Here is a 20,362-nt window from a genome sequence, read left to right as displayed (position 1 = left end):
TGATGATTTGGTACATTTCAGATTTGTCCCAATCACTTCAGTAGACGTAGAGAGAAATTTTTTTCCAATTATAAATATTTATTAACAGATAATCGTCGTTCAATTACTTTCGATAACTTAAAATACGCTCTAATATTGTGGAATGCAATGATTTTAATTTTTAAATAATTTGTAAGCTTTGATAAATTTATAAAACAAATATTTTTAATTTTTTTATCTTACTATTTTAAGGAAATTTTTGTCATTTTTATGTCATATTTTGAATTTTATAGTAAAATAGAGTAAAATATTTTAAAAAAATGTATAATATTAATATTTGTAATTTTTAGGTCATTTTTTGCCATTTTTATGTCATTTTAACATATTTTTTTAGGGCATTTTTTATTGTTTTTAAGGTCATCAACTTCCGAGACCTAGTGATATGATACTAAAGTATGCAAAAAAAATTGAAATTATGGTTTCAGATATTATACAAATACACTATAGCAGAAGAATTAAACATAGAACGAAGAAATATTTAACGAAGTTTGTGGATAATAAATTTAATATTGTAAATAAAGAGTGTTTAATATTGACATTTTGTTGAGTTTTTTTAAGAATATATGGTTAGTAAAGATACTAAGAGGACGTAACACTGGTATTTGTTGTCACCATTTTACAAGTGCATAACATACCAAATTCACTTTTAGCAGATCACGTTTAGCTCCATTAGTTTAATAATTAGAGTGAATCGACTAATTAAGAAACTTGATGTTAATAACATTATCTTTGTTTGTATGTGGGTTTTTTACGATAGTTCAATTTTGAAGCAAGTTATGCGTATATAAAAAGCGTAAATTAAAAAGCTCATAACTCACTTAAAAACTAAGTTATCCGCAAAAAACCCACATAAAATATTCTTACCATCAAGTTTCATAATATGTCAATTTACTCTAATTTTTATAGTAACGGAGTTGAACGTAAATTTGCTATATTACGCACTTGTAAGACGGAAACAGCAAATATGTGTGCAGCGTACCTTAAAGGATTTAATAATGTTTTGATGATGTCCAAATGTTTGAAGTTGAATTTTGAATACTGGATGTTGTTTGGGCGGCTGTTATGATGAATTGGTCGATAGTGAATTGAATACATGACGACGTGTTGTGTTTGGATTTTTACCTTTTGATCTGTTTGAGGATGCAGACAGTTATTTCATAACTATACAACCTTTATATTATGCTGTGTGTGTACCAAAGCATATATTGCACATTTATCCGGAGTTATAATATCTTTAGATTATACTCATAATAGGTCATACATTTAGTATATACATATACATTTAGTTTATAAAGAATCAAAGAGACAAGAATATGATTTTTAATAATATTAAGCTTTATAAGCTTATGTCTTACCTATGGTTCACTGGACCAATGACGTTTTTTATTATTTGTATAAATCGTTACCCAAAGGTTCTAAAGCCAGGTCAATTTTTTTTATGTGTTTATCAAATGCATCTATTTATATATACTCGTATATATATAATATATACTTTTTAAGTATTTTATACAAGTCTGCGGAGCACACATATTTTATATCAAAAGAATGAAAAATTGCTTATACCGCATTTATAGAGTAAAAATGTTTAGGATACTTCAAACAGTTATAGGTATCTGCAATTGTAAGCTATTTTCTAAAAGATATATACCTATTTCATAATTAAAAATATCAGTATTTACTAACACAGATAAACTAAATAAAAACATTTTAATAAAAATGTCGTAGCATTTTTTGGTGTGAATACATTTTTTATCAATCATTCTAAAAATAGTGTACAAGAAGGGAAAAAAACAACACAAAATATTTAACAATCATTTTTCGATTTACTCACAAATATATATATATATATATATATATATATATAATTATTCAGCAAAATGTACATAAACAAAATACATAATCAAATAAAATAACAATAATTTGAACTTAATTAATTCTATTTCTTTTATGATTAGGTACACCTACACATAAATGTTAAGTCAAAAGTTATATAGGAATTTTTTTTTATCTTTTGATTTTTGTTTTTTTTTAATTTTTTTTTTTTTTGTTTATAATAATTACAAATTTTGATCTAAACTATTCTTGACTAATTGATTATCATTTAATCACAATGACTATGGCATAAATTATTATTATTTTATGATAAATTATGATATAACTACACAACATAATAAATTAATATTGTTATAGCAACTAATGTAATGATCATACAATGTGTTTTTTTTTTTAGCAAAAACTTCTAAATAAATATGTTTAATAAAAATTTCCTAACAATATTTTTCTAGTATAATATTCTTTTAGTGTTTTTGGAATGTATAAAAAAAATTTATCTATTGATTAAAAGGAAATAACACATGCATTTTTTATGTGTGATATACTTCACAAATGGGATGACAAACATAAAATATTTTTTTAACAGATAACAGAGATGTATGGACTATTACATAATATAGGTAAAGAGCACCATTTTTATACACAGAACAAAAAAAAAAAAAAAAAAAAAACAAAAACAAAAATAAAAAGAAAGATAAGTAATAAAGTAGTAAAAGTAATAACAGAACAGATTAAAAATGTTACGTATACAATCGTTCTTATCAAAATATGTTGATGAAGGAAGCATGAAAGGAAAATGGTAAAAGTCACAAATCTTTAATATAATATAGCTGTAAGATGCTGAGAAAGGGTTAATAAATATATTTGTATAATACATTGGAGAGGAAAATATTTTCTACAAAAATAATAGGTAATAATAATAATAATAATAATAATTCTGTTTTCGCCCGGTACGGCGCACAGCCCATCGAGGTAAATGACGGCACTAGGTGTGCCGTATGCCGTTTTACATGCGCTCACTATACAGTTATAATAATATGGTACTATTTAAATAACCATTCAGCACCTAATCATATTTTATTAAGCAAACATTATATTTATGTATATCGTTTTTCAACCGCTTTTTGTCATTTTTTTACTCTTTATTTAAAAATAAATAAAAATATAATTTAACTATGAAATTAGTAATACTTAATAATAATTTAAAAAAGACAGTTTAATACAAACATAATTATATTATGTACAAGATACTTATTACAAATAAAATATGATATTGAAAATAATGTTTTTGTTTGTTCATTAAACTCTATACATCATTATGCCGGATATTTTTATATTTATCTTTTAAATAAAAATTAAGGAATGTAAACCACAGATAATGGATTTAATGGATTAGTTTTTTTATTATTTTATTTTCAGTTTAAAAAAATAGATAATAAAAATAATACAATTTTGAGCAATGAAAAAGAAAAGAAAAATTAATTACATTTTTATAATTTCTCTAAATAAATATTCCTTAAGTAAACACGACCCTGGTAAATAAATGAGCATGTAATCATTTTTCGTCAATTCAAATATTATTTTACATCATTTGAATCTAGTGTAATGATTTTTTTTTTTTTAATCTACATAAAAATCGGTCACCACGACCAATTGACTCTAGATAATGTCACTCTGGTAAACGAACGTGCGTTTATTTCATATTTTATTTATTTATTGGCGTTGGACGAGAGGTGGCGGACGAGTGAAGAAGAGATTAAGAGATGGACGAAAAAAAAAAAGACGAAGAGGAATGGCGCAAAACAATATTTGACAAATAAAATTACGTCGCGAAGTCTATTCGGTCCCACAGGAAATCCATGTTGGCGGGAAGTTTGAAGTCGTTGTCAGCTGCTTCGCCGTTGAACAGGTCGGCCAGCGGTTCGGCCGATGGCGGCGGTAAATCCAACGAATCCAGCCAGTCGGTGTCCACATCCATCATCAGGTCATCGTTGCACCCAACATCCATGGCGAATGGATCGTCCATGGGTATGTCGAAGTCGGAGTTCGCGTTTACCACCGAGTGATCGACACCGGAGCCCGCAGACATCTGATCGTGCGCTGCCGAAGCGGGCAACTCGCCGTTTCTGATCAATATCTCCAGGACGTCGTCCATCATCTGACTTTTGGACACGTTGTGCCGGCAATTGTCGACTAGATGGTCCTGAAACCGCCAAAAAACGACAGGTATATTACAATAATGTCATTAATTATTTGTCAGTAAAAAGAAACGATTAAAATAAAAGGTCGATATCTGCAAGGTAGGACAGCATTCTGGTTCAAGCAGTATGTGGGCAACGGCTTTTTTCATGGTTTTTATAATTTAAGATGAAAGTACAAATTACAATATTTTTAAATAACAGTGACCAGTGGAAATTGAGGGATTTCACAATCACCAAGTTTTGCTTGGATATGGGAATTTAGAATATTATATCTAGACTCACGTTTTGAAACAATTTCGTATCGTCGAACACCATTGGAAGACTGTTAATATCGATATAAGGCGACGATGACGGTGATGGCGGTTTTACATTCTCTTGTTTTGGACTTAGGTTGTTATTTTCCAATGTGTCCTGGTGTCGATTTTCCGATGATGGTTTAACAACTCTTTCTACAATCTGCTGTTGCTGCTGCAACGGCAAGTTTACAGAAGTTGGCTGTTGTAATTTCACGTCATCCACGACCATGGGAATGTCGACTTTTTCGTCGTCCGCCACCTTATGGTAACCGGAGGAGGTCTGGACGACCGTACTCGGTTTGTTATTGTTGTTGATATTAGTGTTGTTGTTGTTGATGATGTTGGTAGTGGTCAAATTGGGTTGAACGAACGTGCCCAAAAAATTCGGCAAAGAAGTCGTTCTATTAAAATATATACATAATATATTATAAGAAACGTGACGAACGATTAGAATCAATTTCAACATTTAGTTTGATACATACCTTTGACTGTTGTTGTCCAACTGACTCAATATTGATGCCGCTTGTTCCTTGTCTAATACAATTGTATTGCTCCGCCGTTTAGTTGTCTCAAGATCGTTGTTGCTGTTATTGTTGTTATTTTTCATTGAATTATTATTGTTCGTCGTCAAGACCATGTGTTTCTGTTGTTTCTGCTGTTGGTTTAACTGTTGCTGCTGAAGGAAGGCTGCCAGATTTGCTTTCGCATTGACCGGCTGATGAGGTTACAAAACAGATGATATCGATAAATAATACGAAACAAACGTTTTTAGGTTAATGGTTATGGTTCTAATCATTAAACCTAACTGGCAATAATTGCGACAATAACAAATACTATGCTAAAACAGAGGAGGTCGTTTATATACATGGTTTATTGGTTAGGTACCTAAAATATTAAAAAATTTACTATGGACAACACATTATTTTTAGTATAAATATTTAAAATACATATATGTAAATATATTATGTATGTATTTATGTCTTAAAATAATGAACTGTTGTAATCAAAAAAACTTTAAATGGGTTTAAACATTTTTATTTAGGTCATCAAATTTGAGAAAACGGTTCGACGTTGATTATATTTAATTAACTCATAATATAGATTCGATTATGTGAAATTACATTGAAATCATTGAAGTTTGTTACATAAATACGTTATTATTGTTATATAGTTTTATAAATTTACTTAAACCAGTTGAGTTTTAGGTAGATCTGTGTTAAGTAGACGCATTTATATTTTAAATTACCTGGAATGTTTGTACCCGGGTCTGCTGTTGTTGTTGAAGCTGTAGTTGGGAGTTAAGCAGTTGTTTTTGTAACTGTTCAATGCGTCTCTGCTGTTCACGTATGATGCGGTCTTCTTCTGGTGTATTTTGGGACCCCGAAGTTGGTAAGGGTGGTGGTGGAGGTGGTGGAGGTGGTGGTGGCGGCGTAGACGACGACCGTGGAGGACTATTCGGATTCGAATGGTTGCCGGGCGATAGCATTATGTTCGACAAATCCGAATTATGTTCAGCAAACGACCGTAACCTTTCAATCAACTGCGGCTTGGGCCCAGACACGGGTAAATTACGTTTTTTCAGTTCAGCCTTTAAGTCACTCACTAAAACCAAAATTAAAAAAATAATTTAACTTGTTTAAATAAAAAGTATATTAGCATTTTCTTATAGATGTATAGCTTATATCCGATAAAATAATCACATATTCCCATATAATACTAACCCTTTAAATCGTCGAGATTTCGTAACGAACGGGTTTCGATAATCTGCGGTAGATTGTTCATGGTCTGGGCGGACGTCGTAGATGACGCGGACGATGGCGAAGACGACAACGATGACGACGATGATACGGTAGAAGATTGTTCAACGATTGACGAGGTCGATTTGTGTGGGGGAGCGGGCAGTATGAGTTGAGGATACTACAGATAAAAAAATTAATTAATATCATTAGAACGTTCGCCAGATGAAATGTACACACGAGCTCATACTTTTTGTTGCCACTCGAGTTGCCACTGCAAAAACAACTGCTGCTGCTGCAAAAGCAGCTCGTACGAGGTCTCGGCCGAATTTGCATTTAGATTTTGTGACTTATGCGCACTCGGTGGTCCCTTGTACTCGTGGAACTTAATCGTCCTGGTCTTCGCCTGCGACTTACTCTTGCTCTTTTTTCGGTTTTTGTCCTTACCCGGTGCAGGTTGCTGCCCATGCACTTGTAGCGGTAGGGATGACGGAGGCATTGGAGGGGGCACCGGGGGCGGTGGCGAGGCAACCGAACTCATCGGTGACAAGCTGGACGTGGATGATCCAAGGGGTGAAGGTAGTAAAGTTAAGGTGACGATGCCCGCGTTAGCAGCAGCCGTCTCTATCATATCATACGCTGGCCTGTGGGTCAGCGCTACCGACGGTGGCGGCGGCGGTGGTGGTGGTGGTGGTGGTGGTGGAGGTGGGGAACACGAACTTCCAGCGCCACCAGAACTCTGAGAGTCTTCGTCTAATGTCAAGTACTGATCGGGGAGTTCAGGCTTGATTTTTTGTCCTTCACTGGTGGCTTTGAACTCGATCTGACCCTCTGAAAGAAAGATGAACCCATAACGGTCAAGACACACGCGTAAAACGAGATCAAACGTCAAAGAATAATGAGTTTGTACTTTGTATTAATAATTTTACTTCATTCAGTAGTAAAGAGTCTAAGTTCCATGATACCTAAATTATAATTGATCGTATATGTTTATATATATATAGGTAAATCTTAAAAAGTATTAGGGCCGGATATTAGATAAATCATATACTATTAAGCATTAAGTTTGTGATATTTTTCTGCTGTAAATAATAATTCATTAAGTTAGGAATAATTAAATTTAATCGGTTCTTTGTACTTCCGGTTGGTACTTATAGAACGGACAACTATGAATTTTTCTGGGATGTTCACCTGAATTTGTGATAAATGTATACACATACCTTTAACGGCCCTTTCGATGGGCTCGTCCGTGTGGAGTATATTTTTTTTGATCAATTCCAAAGGACCGGGCCTGTGGGCCAGTTGGGTATTTAGTGAATCAGCCAAGCGACACTTGACCAACATGCGCTGACGTTCAGCTAATGATCGGTCTACGTCACCGACGTCTTCTAATATGTGCTGTCTGACCAGCTGCTGTTTGTCAGGCCTCTGTTGAATTTTAGCTTTCAACAGATCGCCCATCTTGGCCCTCTCCAACTTTTGACGTTGTTCATGGAAGGCTGGTGGGCTTTTCAAACCTGAGAACACGCCAAGCGATGATTAGTTAACAACTGAAGCACAGCTATTGATACATACTCGTAATCGTAGTATTGTCGGCTAATAATAATTAGACAGAAAAATGTCGACCGCAAGATAAGGTGACTAATACATTATCGTACCATCAGTATATATTATATAATATATGAATTAACGATCAAGAGCCTTAGATTGAATACAATTTTTTTAAGATTGAACTAACTAAAATGAAAGAAGCATTGCACAATGCGTGATTTGCTAATTCTAAACGGTCGTTCAACCTTTAAAAGGCGAAGGTGCATATCATAAAAAATATAAGGGGCAAGTTTATAAACAACGTCTTGCGTGTCGACAGGTGTCTGTCGGGCGTGGTTGTATACTTACAGGGCATAATTCCTTGGGCAACCAATTGGTTAATGGGTCTCCTCAACATCAACTTGACTTTGAGAGCTGAAACAAAACAAAATATAAATTCATAAAAATAATTATAACCAAGATGAATAAACCACAGAATAATATAAATGTGTCGCGTGCGTACACAATTATTACGCTTATGGTTTCGGTCATAAATTAATGGGCGTAATGTATAGTGTGGCTGTGCGTGTGAGTGTGTATAAGAGGATCGAGTAGTTAAAAAAAATCATAATCTCCATCACGTCCGTTATTTTTACGAGCATACAAGCGGGTTTTTCTATTTCGGTACGCCCGGCGGCAGCGTGCTGGCTTAAGAAGACGTTAAGACTGTCGCGGGATATTAATTTGAATCTGCGGACGAGTGAAAAGAAGTACGGGAGGGAAAAAATTACATAACACGCACCGCGGAGAGTAAAATGTTGAGATTTTTACAGGCTGCGGCGCGGCAGAATGAATTATACGTGTCATTATGTGGACATTGTGGCGGTGGCGGTCGGACGCCAAAAAATAGAATTTTTTTTCCGTCGAACCGATAACAACACATTGTAAAAACTCAACTTTGGCCGTCGCAGCGAAAGAACTATTTCGGAGAAGAGAGAGGCGGCTGTTAAATATGCACACGTAATAATATACATATATATATATATACATATAGGCAAATACTTTGCAGACCTGTGCCAGACAATTAGGTACAATCTTTTATTTTCTCTTTTTTTTTGTTTGCTATACCATTCATACATAAGCTAAATACATCGTAGGTCCACTTTATAGTAATTCATGAACTTTTCGGTGTTGTTTCATTCGATGTTCGAATAACGTAAAGGCAAAATTAAATTAAAACATTAAAATACAATACATTCTTAGTCCTTGTGCCGCCATCATTTGTAGATGATCAATATTGTATATACCTACGTTGTGTCGAACGGCTCAGCACGATGTGCAACAACGGTGCGCAGACCCAGTAACGGGAAATTAGCGTTACGATCCGCTAGAACGTTATCATTCTTGAGTTCTGATCCACGAATAGCTTAATATGGATGTCGTCCCCGGAATTTAGAAAATACTGACGAGTTAGAAAACCGCGAGTGTTCCCCGATCAACATTGTACCGTTTTTATATTTTACCGACGACAGGCAATCTGTCATTATTGCAGGACTACATTATAATATATAAGACTGCTGCTGCAGTTGGATAAGACGACAATCGTTTTCGGCGAGACGGCTATTGTCTACTCGCACCGCCGTTTGTTCGGTACAACAATAATAATAATAATTCATGTACGACAGTTGTCGACGAAAAATCGAATTTCGCCGGACACGAGACGTGCGTACGTTGTTTAAATAATTTCTATAAAGAGATGGTACACGACCAGCTAAGGCTCGCACGGGGTCAAGTCTGTAACGCGATTGTATCACTGCAGCGAATGCATGCACAACTACCGCAACGATTGTCAACGCGTCGCTAAACGGAGTTACTTAACAATAATAAATAATAATATTATGTACCTATATATACATAGATAGATAAGTATATACACGATCCGTGATTGATGGCCTGTGCTTTACCATCACCGCCGTGGACCGCACGATTAGAAAGGGCCGACGACAAAAAGGGACACCACACAAACCATACCTTGCGTAATTAGGTGTGTATATATATATATATATATATATATATATATATTATAGCGCATAGAACAACGATAATATGATTATTACAATATATTATACACATACATATTATATTTGTGTTTGTACGTAAGTGTACACAGTCGCGATCGCAGCGAACGTTTCCGATTATACATTATTATTATATACGAGATGAATATCTTGGCGACGAGGTCTTGCGAAACCGATAGAGCTATAAATGGGAGGTTGTCGATCGGAGTTTTTTTTTTTATTCTCCGTACGCAGGTAATATGCGCGAAATGACCGCCACATAATCGCAACGATCATAATATTGTATTAGGTATTATATTAGTCGTGATTATCCGCAAATAATGAGTGACGTGCGTGCGTTAATTTATTTATAATTTTTTTTTCAACGAAAATCATGGTTTCGATATTAAAATCATCTGGATGAGAGTGAAAAAAAACCGTACGACGCGGTGATATTATAAAAAATGTTTTCCTGTCAACAACTGTCGACCGACGGTTGCAGTGCAATCGCTAAATGTGTCATCATTAGCGTGATTAATTCAATGCCGCACGGCGGCAGAGACTTGGCCGTAATTATTGAATTGGATAAAATATAACATAATATACTTCGGTCTAGTACTAGACTTTATGATAAACACTAAATAGTAATCGTATGTTTTTTTCTTCTTTGGCGGCTGCTTAACGCATATAAATGGATGTATGTATAAAGTACATATACATCAATACAACCCCAAAAGCCAAAATCCATTTAATATAAAATAAAAAATAAAAATTTAAACGTGCTAAAGGAAATCAACAAAATTAAGTCTTCAGTACCTAGGTGAAAAGATCGAGTTGAGTATGGAATATCTATACCAATAGAGTATTAATTTGATGAGGTTTAAATTTTAAAGTAGGTACGATAAGCGATTAGTATTATACTAGGTAACATATTTAGCGGTCTAAAATTTAAACACAATAATTTAAATGTAAACATATTATTATTATAATTATGAAATCATACAGCACACTTGTAATTTAAATATGTTTGTAAACTTTTCGCAGTTTATATGTATTTATTAATTTTGATATTATTTGAAAAATCTACTTAGCGCACTTACATAAATTATGTGTCAGAAAAATATTCTGTAGAGAGCACTTTAAAATTCTTGGTCTTTGGGCGTAAACACACAATAAACCTATAAATGATTTCAATTGTCACCACACACTACCTAATATATTTATCGAGCAATTCATTATTTCTAAAAATAAAAAAAATTGTTCGGGCCAAATGAACGCGAGATAACTTTTCGGGATCACGGGTCGTTGACTCTGACTATACAGATTAATTAACAAATGTTTTTATGTTATAATAAAAATATTATAATTTCCGTAATAATTTTAGATCATTGTATTATTTGTATTATATGCCGATTAATGCATTTTTGGTAAACAAATTAGAGTACTATAATGTATATGTAATTTGCATGATGGTACAAGGTGGAACGAAGGTCCATGGATTCACTGCAAACTTCAGTGAAAATTCAACGATTTTTTTCAAACAATAACTTCCTGGAGTGGGAAGGAGAATAATTGAGAAAATCAATATTTACCACGGTAAAAATTAAGCAAATTAAGCCAGAAGATTTTAACAATGGTGTTAAATTAGTTTGTAGTTAAAATGTCAAAAATCTCACATGCTTTCTAATAATTCTATAGTACCTACATATATACATAGTATACTTCTGAATTTGAATGTTAAAAATATAACTTCAAAGTATTAAGTGTTTGGGGCGAAAAATCTAAAAAATATTAACACCACACGAATTGTTAGACATTGACAGTAAAATAATCGACGAGCACAAAACATTATATATTTTGTGTACTTACAAGCGGAAAAGTTACGAATTATACATTTAGTCATATAAAGTAAAACAGTACTATTGCATATTTCACGTATTTTATTCACACCACCGAGGCCTGTAATATGGTACAGTTATGTGTTGTCAAGGCAACGATTAGGCATTCAAACGCGATTACGCTTTATTACGATGATAAAATTAAAAAAAAAATTGTTTTTACAATCCTTTGTTTATTATCCAAGAAGACCTCGTTCGAGTTTTCAAACAATATAATAATTATTTACGCGCAAACACTTTGAACAATTAATCTTATGTTGGTGCACATCGTTTAATATACAGAAATTTATGGAGCGAACCGTACCTACCGAATTAATATTGAACTAAATCATCACATTTACTATTTTTATATATATATATATATATATATACATTCTCACCCGCCGACATGCCACATGAATTGTTAATCGTTGTTTAGGGTTGAGTTGACAACACGTTGTGTCTATTTTTATTAAACACTTACACTTTAGTTCATATTGTAACACATATATAATATAAATTATATACATTAAACATATTGTTATTATTTCGGTTTACAGACGAGCGTCATCTCACACGTGAGTCGGTCATGTCCTGTAACGACGACGCGACAACATTATTGTAATCGGTGTTTTATTCCTCGCAAACAGAATCGCATAGCAGCCGAACACGATGCCGTTAAAATAAATTTATGATATGATAGTCTTTAATATAATACGCACACGACGATCGTGTATATATTATGCTTGTAAACGTCGTACACAATATCCATCGCACTTGGTTTGGTATGGTCACGTTACGGGTTTGGTCATTGAGCACAATAATATCGAGCATATACATGATTATACAGATCGTTGGCGAACTGCGACCAAAAACAATAGATTTTCGCCATGTCGATCGCCGCGCAAAATAATACCTATACATAGTGCCCGTATTATATGAACACGACAATACTATAATATAGGTAATATATCGAGTGTTATAGGCCCTCTCCCACGCTGCGCACTAGACTATAATACAGAAATACGATACACAGATACAGCTGCAGATGACCTGCAGATCGTATCACACGTCATAATGTAACCAAAACTTATTCACAGACGGTTCGCCGTCATCTGAAGACTATAGTCGTGAGTCGTGACAAATTTAACCGATTCTGACGATTGCTGTACACAACAAGAAACTGTAAATGTCTCGTGTACAAAAAAAAAAAAAAACATCCTGTTGAGCATATTACATAAAACTTACAAAATTACAAAATCACCTGCACTTGATTCAGTAATGTTCGAGCAGGACGAGTATCGGATTTTGAGTTGCAGAATACATCACTTATTGGACTACGGTTCCTGCCACTGCAATTACATTATACTTGGCGGCCGCAGGCAGTATATATAGGTAGCTAACCTACTTTCCTCTTCTTTTCGCCCACGTCCTCTTTTCACTCAAATATGATTAAGTTAATTAACTCTTTTAAATTACACGACGATTTTCCGTACAAACTTAAGAAGCACTGTCCCAAAATTATTTATGTTTTACATTATTATTTTATAGCTCATAAGTCATAATGATATCGATATACAGATAATAGAGTGTACGGATTATTGCAACATCAAGTACGTCATATTATCGTTTATCTGTATAATATTATGAATTATATAAAGAATACCTATCCAATTTAAAAATATCGAAGTCTTTATCAAAAATAATAATAATGTATATTAATTAATCAAGTAAAATACCTACCATGATTATATCATACACAATAACAGCTATTTCAACGTGTACACAAGCACAATAACTTTTTGAAGAGTAATATATAAAAACCTCATGGTAATACTTAATAGATTTATTGAATTGATTTCGAGACAACCGATTCCCAAAAATGTCGAACTTGACGCCGTGGGCTAAAAGAGGAAACTAATTAATCATATACTCAGGGCTAAAAGAGAAAAATCGTTTTTGGGCGAAAGGAGTTACGAGCAGCAAAATCTGGCAGTCATTGCCGTCGGACGCATAATATTATTATGTAGATATATGCACATATACGTGTATATCATTAAGACACGATAGCAGAGCAAACGTGCGATCGTCGAATGTCGTCGGACATCATTACGGACGGTTATTAGACGTTTTGTTTCGTCGAGGCTGAGATGACTGCGCCTAAAGAAGGAAATCATATACAAGTCATATACGAGCGAAACTCGCCGGCGAAGCCAATTAATGAACCCGTCCACCTGTGAACCTTCACCGCTCCTTCCACCCACCCGGCCACCCGTGAAAATCTCTTCCTACTCCTTAGGGTGGGTGAGAATATGTCAGGCGCCACATGCAAAACGTGCTGTATGTTGCCATATGGAAAACAGGGGCGGTGGTTGAAGAGGGAACGGGGTCGAGTGCAGGTGGAGGAAGAAAGTGCGCACAGAGATTTCGCAGCCCGCGGACAGACCATATGTCGCGACAGCCGAGCATAGATGACGACGCCGCTGGGCACGTGACATAATCATAATGATAATAATATTATTACTGTATAATGGATTTTATTTCGCAGAACGGCTGCGGCGGCCACTTGTTATTGAAATATTATTGTTTAGCTCGATAGCATAATGACGGCGCCACCGCAGCCGCCGGAAAGTCGGTATTGCTACAATAACCTAAACACTAGGTACATAATCGTGTATCACAATTTAATGTTATGCACGTTTAGTCGTCATTGCATCGCATATCACCGCCGTATGGTCGCATAAAATTATTATAATATGATCGATATTATAAATCCTTCGTTGCAACAGTTCTTTTATAACAATAATAATAATAATATGCATATGCGTTGATAAAAAAGGCATATCGTATTATTAGTTTTATTATTATTATTATTATTACAAATAATATCGTTTCTGCTGCAGCAGTCGACCGAGAAAATCGCAAAACCATCCAGCTCCACCACCTCTCCGAGTAAACGACCCACCCATGGTACGGAGTTGACATGTGTGTAATAATCGTCGGTTATTAGTTCACTACGAGCATATTATAATGCACATAATAATATATTATATTATTTTATTATTATTACTGACGTGCGCGTGTACTGGCTGCAGTTAAATTACGCAACGTATCAACCGCCCACGGGCCCGAGTAAAATATATTTATATATATTGCACTATACGTATATAATATAGGTACATTATATATCACGCCCGTGTATCATATATATATATATATATATATATATGTTTGGTTTATTAATATCGCACGTGTCGTCCGTGGCGAATCAACGGGACACGATTTTATATATTTTGCGGACGTACAGTTACGCACGCCGCCGCCGACGGTCACTGCATCTGAGGCAGCGATAACGATGACACCGCGAGCAGACCGATAAACGAACGACGAATATTCGACAGACGAAATAGCTTCAAAGAAAAATATTATATTATAATACATAAATATTAACGAACGTTTTTATGGGGGGAGGGAAGAGTTGTAAAAAACATTCGATCTACAATATTTTGCGCACATCATATTGATTCGGGGCATTGTAGTTATTTTTATTTTTTGCCTCGTTTTTCAATCCATATAGATTACCATAGGGTTGCCACCTGGCTCACACATGAATTTCGATTTATTGGTTTGAAAACTAAATAGTGTTACAGTTTATAATATATAAAGTTGTAATGGTTAGAAAATTACATTTTTTTTTTTTATGGTACTAATTGTAATTTATTATGTCATGTGGCGTTACTATTTTTAGATTTTTTTAAATAAAATAATAATAAATTATTTTTTAGTGAAATGTTTAATGTTCGACAAGAGGCAATGTCCATATGCTTGTAGCTTAAGACTCAAAAACTACTCGAGCTTTTGGAAGAACATTTCAGATATTAAAGTAGGGACACTAAAACCTAGATACATCGATATACCTTTCTCGGACAAACTAAGGTTATACACCCTGTACAGTGTACATATATATAATTAGAAAATCATCTATATATGCATTCGTGTCGGTGCAAGATAGTATAATTACCCAATTATGTAGCATAGAATATTATAGAAAAACGCATTTTTATAAACAATATTATTGCTATAAAGATTTTTTTAGATATTTCGCCTGCAACTAAAACTTTAATTGAAAAGAATATTTTAGAAATTATACTAATCAACAATCCAAATATTTTGTTTTATTGTTCGATTAACAACAATCACAACGCGATTTTAATTTATAAACATTCCTATAATAAAATATAGCTAATAGAACATTAGACTAATTATATATATACTATTATAGTGCATTATTTTGGAATATTTATTATTTTAATATGATCACTTTATAATATCATATACTACTTATAATTACTAATGATTAATTACGTTTATTATTATTATAATTTGTTAGGAAAGTTATATTTTTTTTTTTTACCATTGCGTAAGCAACTGCTGTTAATTATAATTTGTAAATTGTGTTTTCTCCGTATATATATATACCTAGTAATAAACAAATAGTACATATTCGTAATAAATATGGTCAGTGATAAATCATAATATATTTATATGGCATACAAAAAAATTTATTCTGTTAAAACTACGTATATAGTTTCTCCAACAATTTTCAACGTTGCGGCGCGTTAATCGTTTAGTTATATTGGTCACCCAAACAGCATCTTTGAAATTACTTAATTACTGATATTATTACTAAGTGCTATGCAACACTTAAATATACAGTTTAAAAAAGTTCCAAAACACCTCAGAATAATTTGCGTTTATGAACTTGCTTAGCCTTGTGACACGATTCTCATCTCGTTTTTAAAACTATTGTCAAAAACGAGTAAATATAACTTTATTAAAAAATAAATAAATCCGAAATGGTGTTTGACTCGCAAATATTTTATAATACACATACGTAATATATCGCAACAAAATGAGCATACGCGGATATACAAACCGCCGTTTCCGTGCCAGATGCAGCGAGTCCGCGCAGACGGACGGACTCAACTTTGCGTCGGCAATGTCGTATAGACTGTTAAGAAACCGCATTAACACCTCTTGTTTTCGGAAACCGTGTTATTATTATTATTATTATTATTGTTGTTACGATCCAAAGAAATCCGTCGGAAGTTACAGACACCAGATTCATCGCGTGTACGTGTGGTGCAGTGAGTGTTCTGTCTATGTTATATATATACATATCATATGTATATGAAGTGTGGTGTTTTTTAGCGTTTCGAACAGGCAACTTTCCAGCATCGATTGAGCCTGAGAGACAGACGGAAATCGCGGCGCGTTACCCACACCCACACACACACGCGCGCGCGTATATATATATATATATAACGACAGCATGAGACTATTTACTATATATATATATATATACATACTTAATATTATAATATATATAAACATGTAAATATTGCTATACACACGTCATTATATACATCACGTGAATGACAGAATGTTTAGGTGGGTTAGTTTTTAGTATTTGCATTTCCCCGTAAATACGAGTATATAGGTAGTTTTTTAGCCTTTGATGCCCGACTTCAGCACGCACATCATCGTAAAGCAATAATATTATATCGTACATTTATTTTAAAATTTTTTTTTTTGTTTAATGATTACAGCGAACAAACGACTCGTGATCGTGATTGGCAGTCTCGGAGGCGGGCGAGAAAATAAAACGATACTATATATACATAATACGTGCATATACGACATACGTTTATTATAATAATGTGCAGTGCATATAGGAGAGCTGCTGTGTTGTGGCAGGGGCGGCGGTGGGTTGGTCATTAAAAGATGTATAAAGATAATTAAAGAATCTTTTATCACGCCAGAACACAGTTGGCAGTGCATGCGATAAAGCACTTTCATCGAGTGTGTCGCGCGAAACGGCCGCCATCAAAGCCAGCGGGCGCTAGTATATATATATTAAAATATAATAATATGCACACATGCATACCCGCTTAGGCCGCCGCCCCATTCGTGTATCACTATATGTCGTATAGTCATAGCCGTTGCCGATCATCGTCGCGAAACTAGACCAACTTTAAATGCGAAATTTTTTCGTATTGCAGTATCATAACACATATATAGGAAATAGTTACTGTATGCATTTCAATCTGGGGGAAAGGGCTTGAGTCTCACTTAAAATTCTTTCTTTCTGAATGACTTATTTATTTTTAATTCTTGCTATACTAACAAAATTATAAAATTATAAAGGTATTTTAAACAAACAAACCAAAGAAATTTGTATATTATAAAAAATAATATACAACTATAATATATACTTTACCCACACTTATGTAATATATAATGCATAATCCCAGTTAACAGATTATGTTAAAATAAAAAGTCTGTCGTTATGAATACAAATTTGTTTAAGATCTCTTCCAACTCGACTATACATTCGGTACCTATGTGAAACAGATAATATATTAAATGTGAATCTATCTCGGTATTCATACTAAACCTAATCCATTTTTTTCATACGCAAAACGTTTTACACATGTCACTTACTCACTTCTATAAAGATATGTTTTAGAAAATAGTAAGTACATTATTCATTCATCAAGCGTTATGGAAAACACTCCATTTAATTTTTTTTTTTTTTTTAGGGGAAGCTTTCGACTCAAAATTACATTGTATTACATGAATATATATATAAATAAATGTGGATATCTACCAGCAGATTTGTCTGCGACTCTGGAGAAGTTCAGTATACACTATAAAGGGGATGCATTTTTAAACTGTCAGTGGGGGAGGGGGGTTCACAACGTTTATTTTTAGTACGTCGTTCCGCTTATTGTTATTCATTTTATGTGCGTAATAATGTCTAATAAATAATAATTGTATCGTAATTTGTACAAACTTATTTCTGATATATTTAAAAAACGATATAACTTTTCGCCACAGCATTTGACTGCTGCTGTATAAAGCAATAATAATAGAAACCATCATAACACGCACTCGTGTCCAAAAAACCTATATATAATATATTTATCTTTTTTTAGTGTACTTCCCGGAATATCGTTTCGGTTTCCAATAGTTTGTCTCGTAGACATCAAACGAAATGCATAGGTCAAACTTTAACTGTCAGACGGTTTTGGCATGCAAAAAGATCGACAACTGATTGTGACGGCTGAACAAATGATCCTAGAATAAGATCTTTAAACGATTCACCGCTTTAAAATATTGTGATTCCATTCACTAACATTTCGTTATAAATATTAAAATAAAAAAAACTATAGGTATACATTTCTGTTGATAATTAGCAAATATTATGTTTATTGTGTTGTCTAATAAAATATATTATCGTATATTACCGTTGTTATTCTGTAGCGACATGTTTTCAATTTTCATAGATTCAAATGTTTTCAGCATGCACAGGGACGACTTACGAAATGGAAACTGACCAAATTTAAGTAGAAATAAACGCACCCACGTTTTGTCCGTGCTTTTAATTCTTAAACGTGCATCGAATATAATATAATATAATGATGATTGTCGTCACATGAGGTAGGAGGCACGAACTCAAATATAGCTACGTCCTAGCTGCAGTGACAGTAAAAAGAAAAAGTGTGCATGGCGGAAAAATGTGAAAAAGAACATTATTTTACTGACATACAAACGTTAAACCACGATATGGTGCCAAAATTGAACTCCAAGCTGGACATGACCTAGTCTAGTCTGAAGAAATTATAAGACCAAACATTTGGTTTGCATGGATAAGGTTTAATATTATAATTTCTCCTGAGCGCTCTCTCAAATTATTTAAGTATATTATAGAAAAATTAGAGTGGGGAAAAAACATGAAACGTTCGAAGAAATTATGCCGGAAAGCGCAGTTTAAAGCAAGTTCTACTCAAATCATGATCGGAATATAATATTTTTCCTTGAAACAGTTGAGAACTTAGTTAAAACCCTCTACAAAAAGTTTCATTCTAAATTACTTCATCATCCAAATCCTCTGATTGCAAATCAACACTCAGCCACAATTCCAGGTAACCCCCCTCGTCGCCTCAAAAGACGTTGGTGTCGCGACCTCCTAAACTGAAACACCACTCCATGTCCTAAACGTCTCAACTCAAAAGGGTCCTATCACTGGATAGCTTCTCTTCTCATGTATCCAAAGTCACTATTATAATTGTAAACATATTTGCTTATTGTATTTTATTATGTACAGATTGTAAATGTTATTTTATTAATAAAAAAAATAAAAATAAAAATATTTTTCCATCATTGTTTTTAAATTAAAATTATAGCACAAACATAACACTGGGCGTGTTTTCCTGAAAATAAGATATTTTAACTGATGTTGGACGTTTAAGTGGATTAACAGTCTGCAAAGTGCGAGAAAGGTGTTTATTTCTAATAATATAGTAAACATATACATAATATATGTATATAAATATAAATAGGTCTCAGCCGAAGGTTTTTATTTCTTTAATGAAGCCTTATCGTTTTGACGATCGGTTCCAATTTTTTGTTGTCAAAACCGTATTTTATATTTCGCTCTATAAAACCATTGTCGGAGGTAATTCATCTGCGGGAGTCTGCTCAAGCAAAGATTACGAACACATATTGATTGTATAACTTACAAGTTTAGATTTATCGTTTATCACTATTTGCGTCGCTTACAATATAAATATTATGATGATAAATGATAATATTATAATGCATTTGGGATGATGCGTAATAATTAATAATAGGCGACTGTTGCACTATGCATAGATTTATTGTTCCGATGACGAGAGATTAGGTTCGACGACAATTTTCAACTATCATTATATTGTATCCTGTGGCGAC

The 20,362-nt window shown here is 33.6% G+C and overlaps 1 protein-coding gene across 4 annotated transcripts in view; it reads right to left on the bottom strand.

Moving 5' to 3' along the window:
- Nucleotides 1–3,475: 3,475 nt before the first annotated feature.
- Nucleotides 3,476–20,362, bottom strand: part of Mrtf (Myocardin-related transcription factor) — a 67,369-nt gene continuing 50,482 nt past the window's right edge. For all 4 annotated transcript variants that reach the window (XM_089225038.1, XM_089225037.1, XM_015508217.2 and 1 more), the window contains exons 3-10: nt 8,005–8,070; nt 7,326–7,622; nt 6,356–6,936; nt 6,091–6,286; nt 5,616–5,971; nt 4,852–5,084; nt 4,356–4,770; nt 3,476–4,075 (exon numbers count right to left, since the gene is read on the bottom strand). In XM_089225038.1, coding sequence (XP_089081164.1) covers nt 3,695–4,075; nt 4,356–4,770; nt 4,852–5,084; nt 5,616–5,971; nt 6,091–6,286; nt 6,356–6,936; nt 7,326–7,622; nt 8,005–8,070 — 2,525 coding nt within the window. In that variant the 3' untranslated portion in view covers nt 3,476–3,694. The remainder of the gene's footprint in view (nt 4,076–4,355; nt 4,771–4,851; nt 5,085–5,615; nt 5,972–6,090; nt 6,287–6,355; nt 6,937–7,325; nt 7,623–8,004; nt 8,071–20,362) is intronic.

Source organism: Diuraphis noxia, unplaced genomic scaffold, assembly GCF_037042655.1.
Source record: "Diuraphis noxia isolate RWA-SAM2 unplaced genomic scaffold, SU_Dnox_SAM2 contig0003, whole genome shotgun sequence".
NCBI classification, from domain to species: Eukaryota; Metazoa; Arthropoda; class Insecta; order Hemiptera; family Aphididae; genus Diuraphis; species Diuraphis noxia.
The sequence above is the reverse complement of the archived record's forward strand: the minus strand, read 5'-3'. Positions and strand labels throughout refer to the sequence as shown.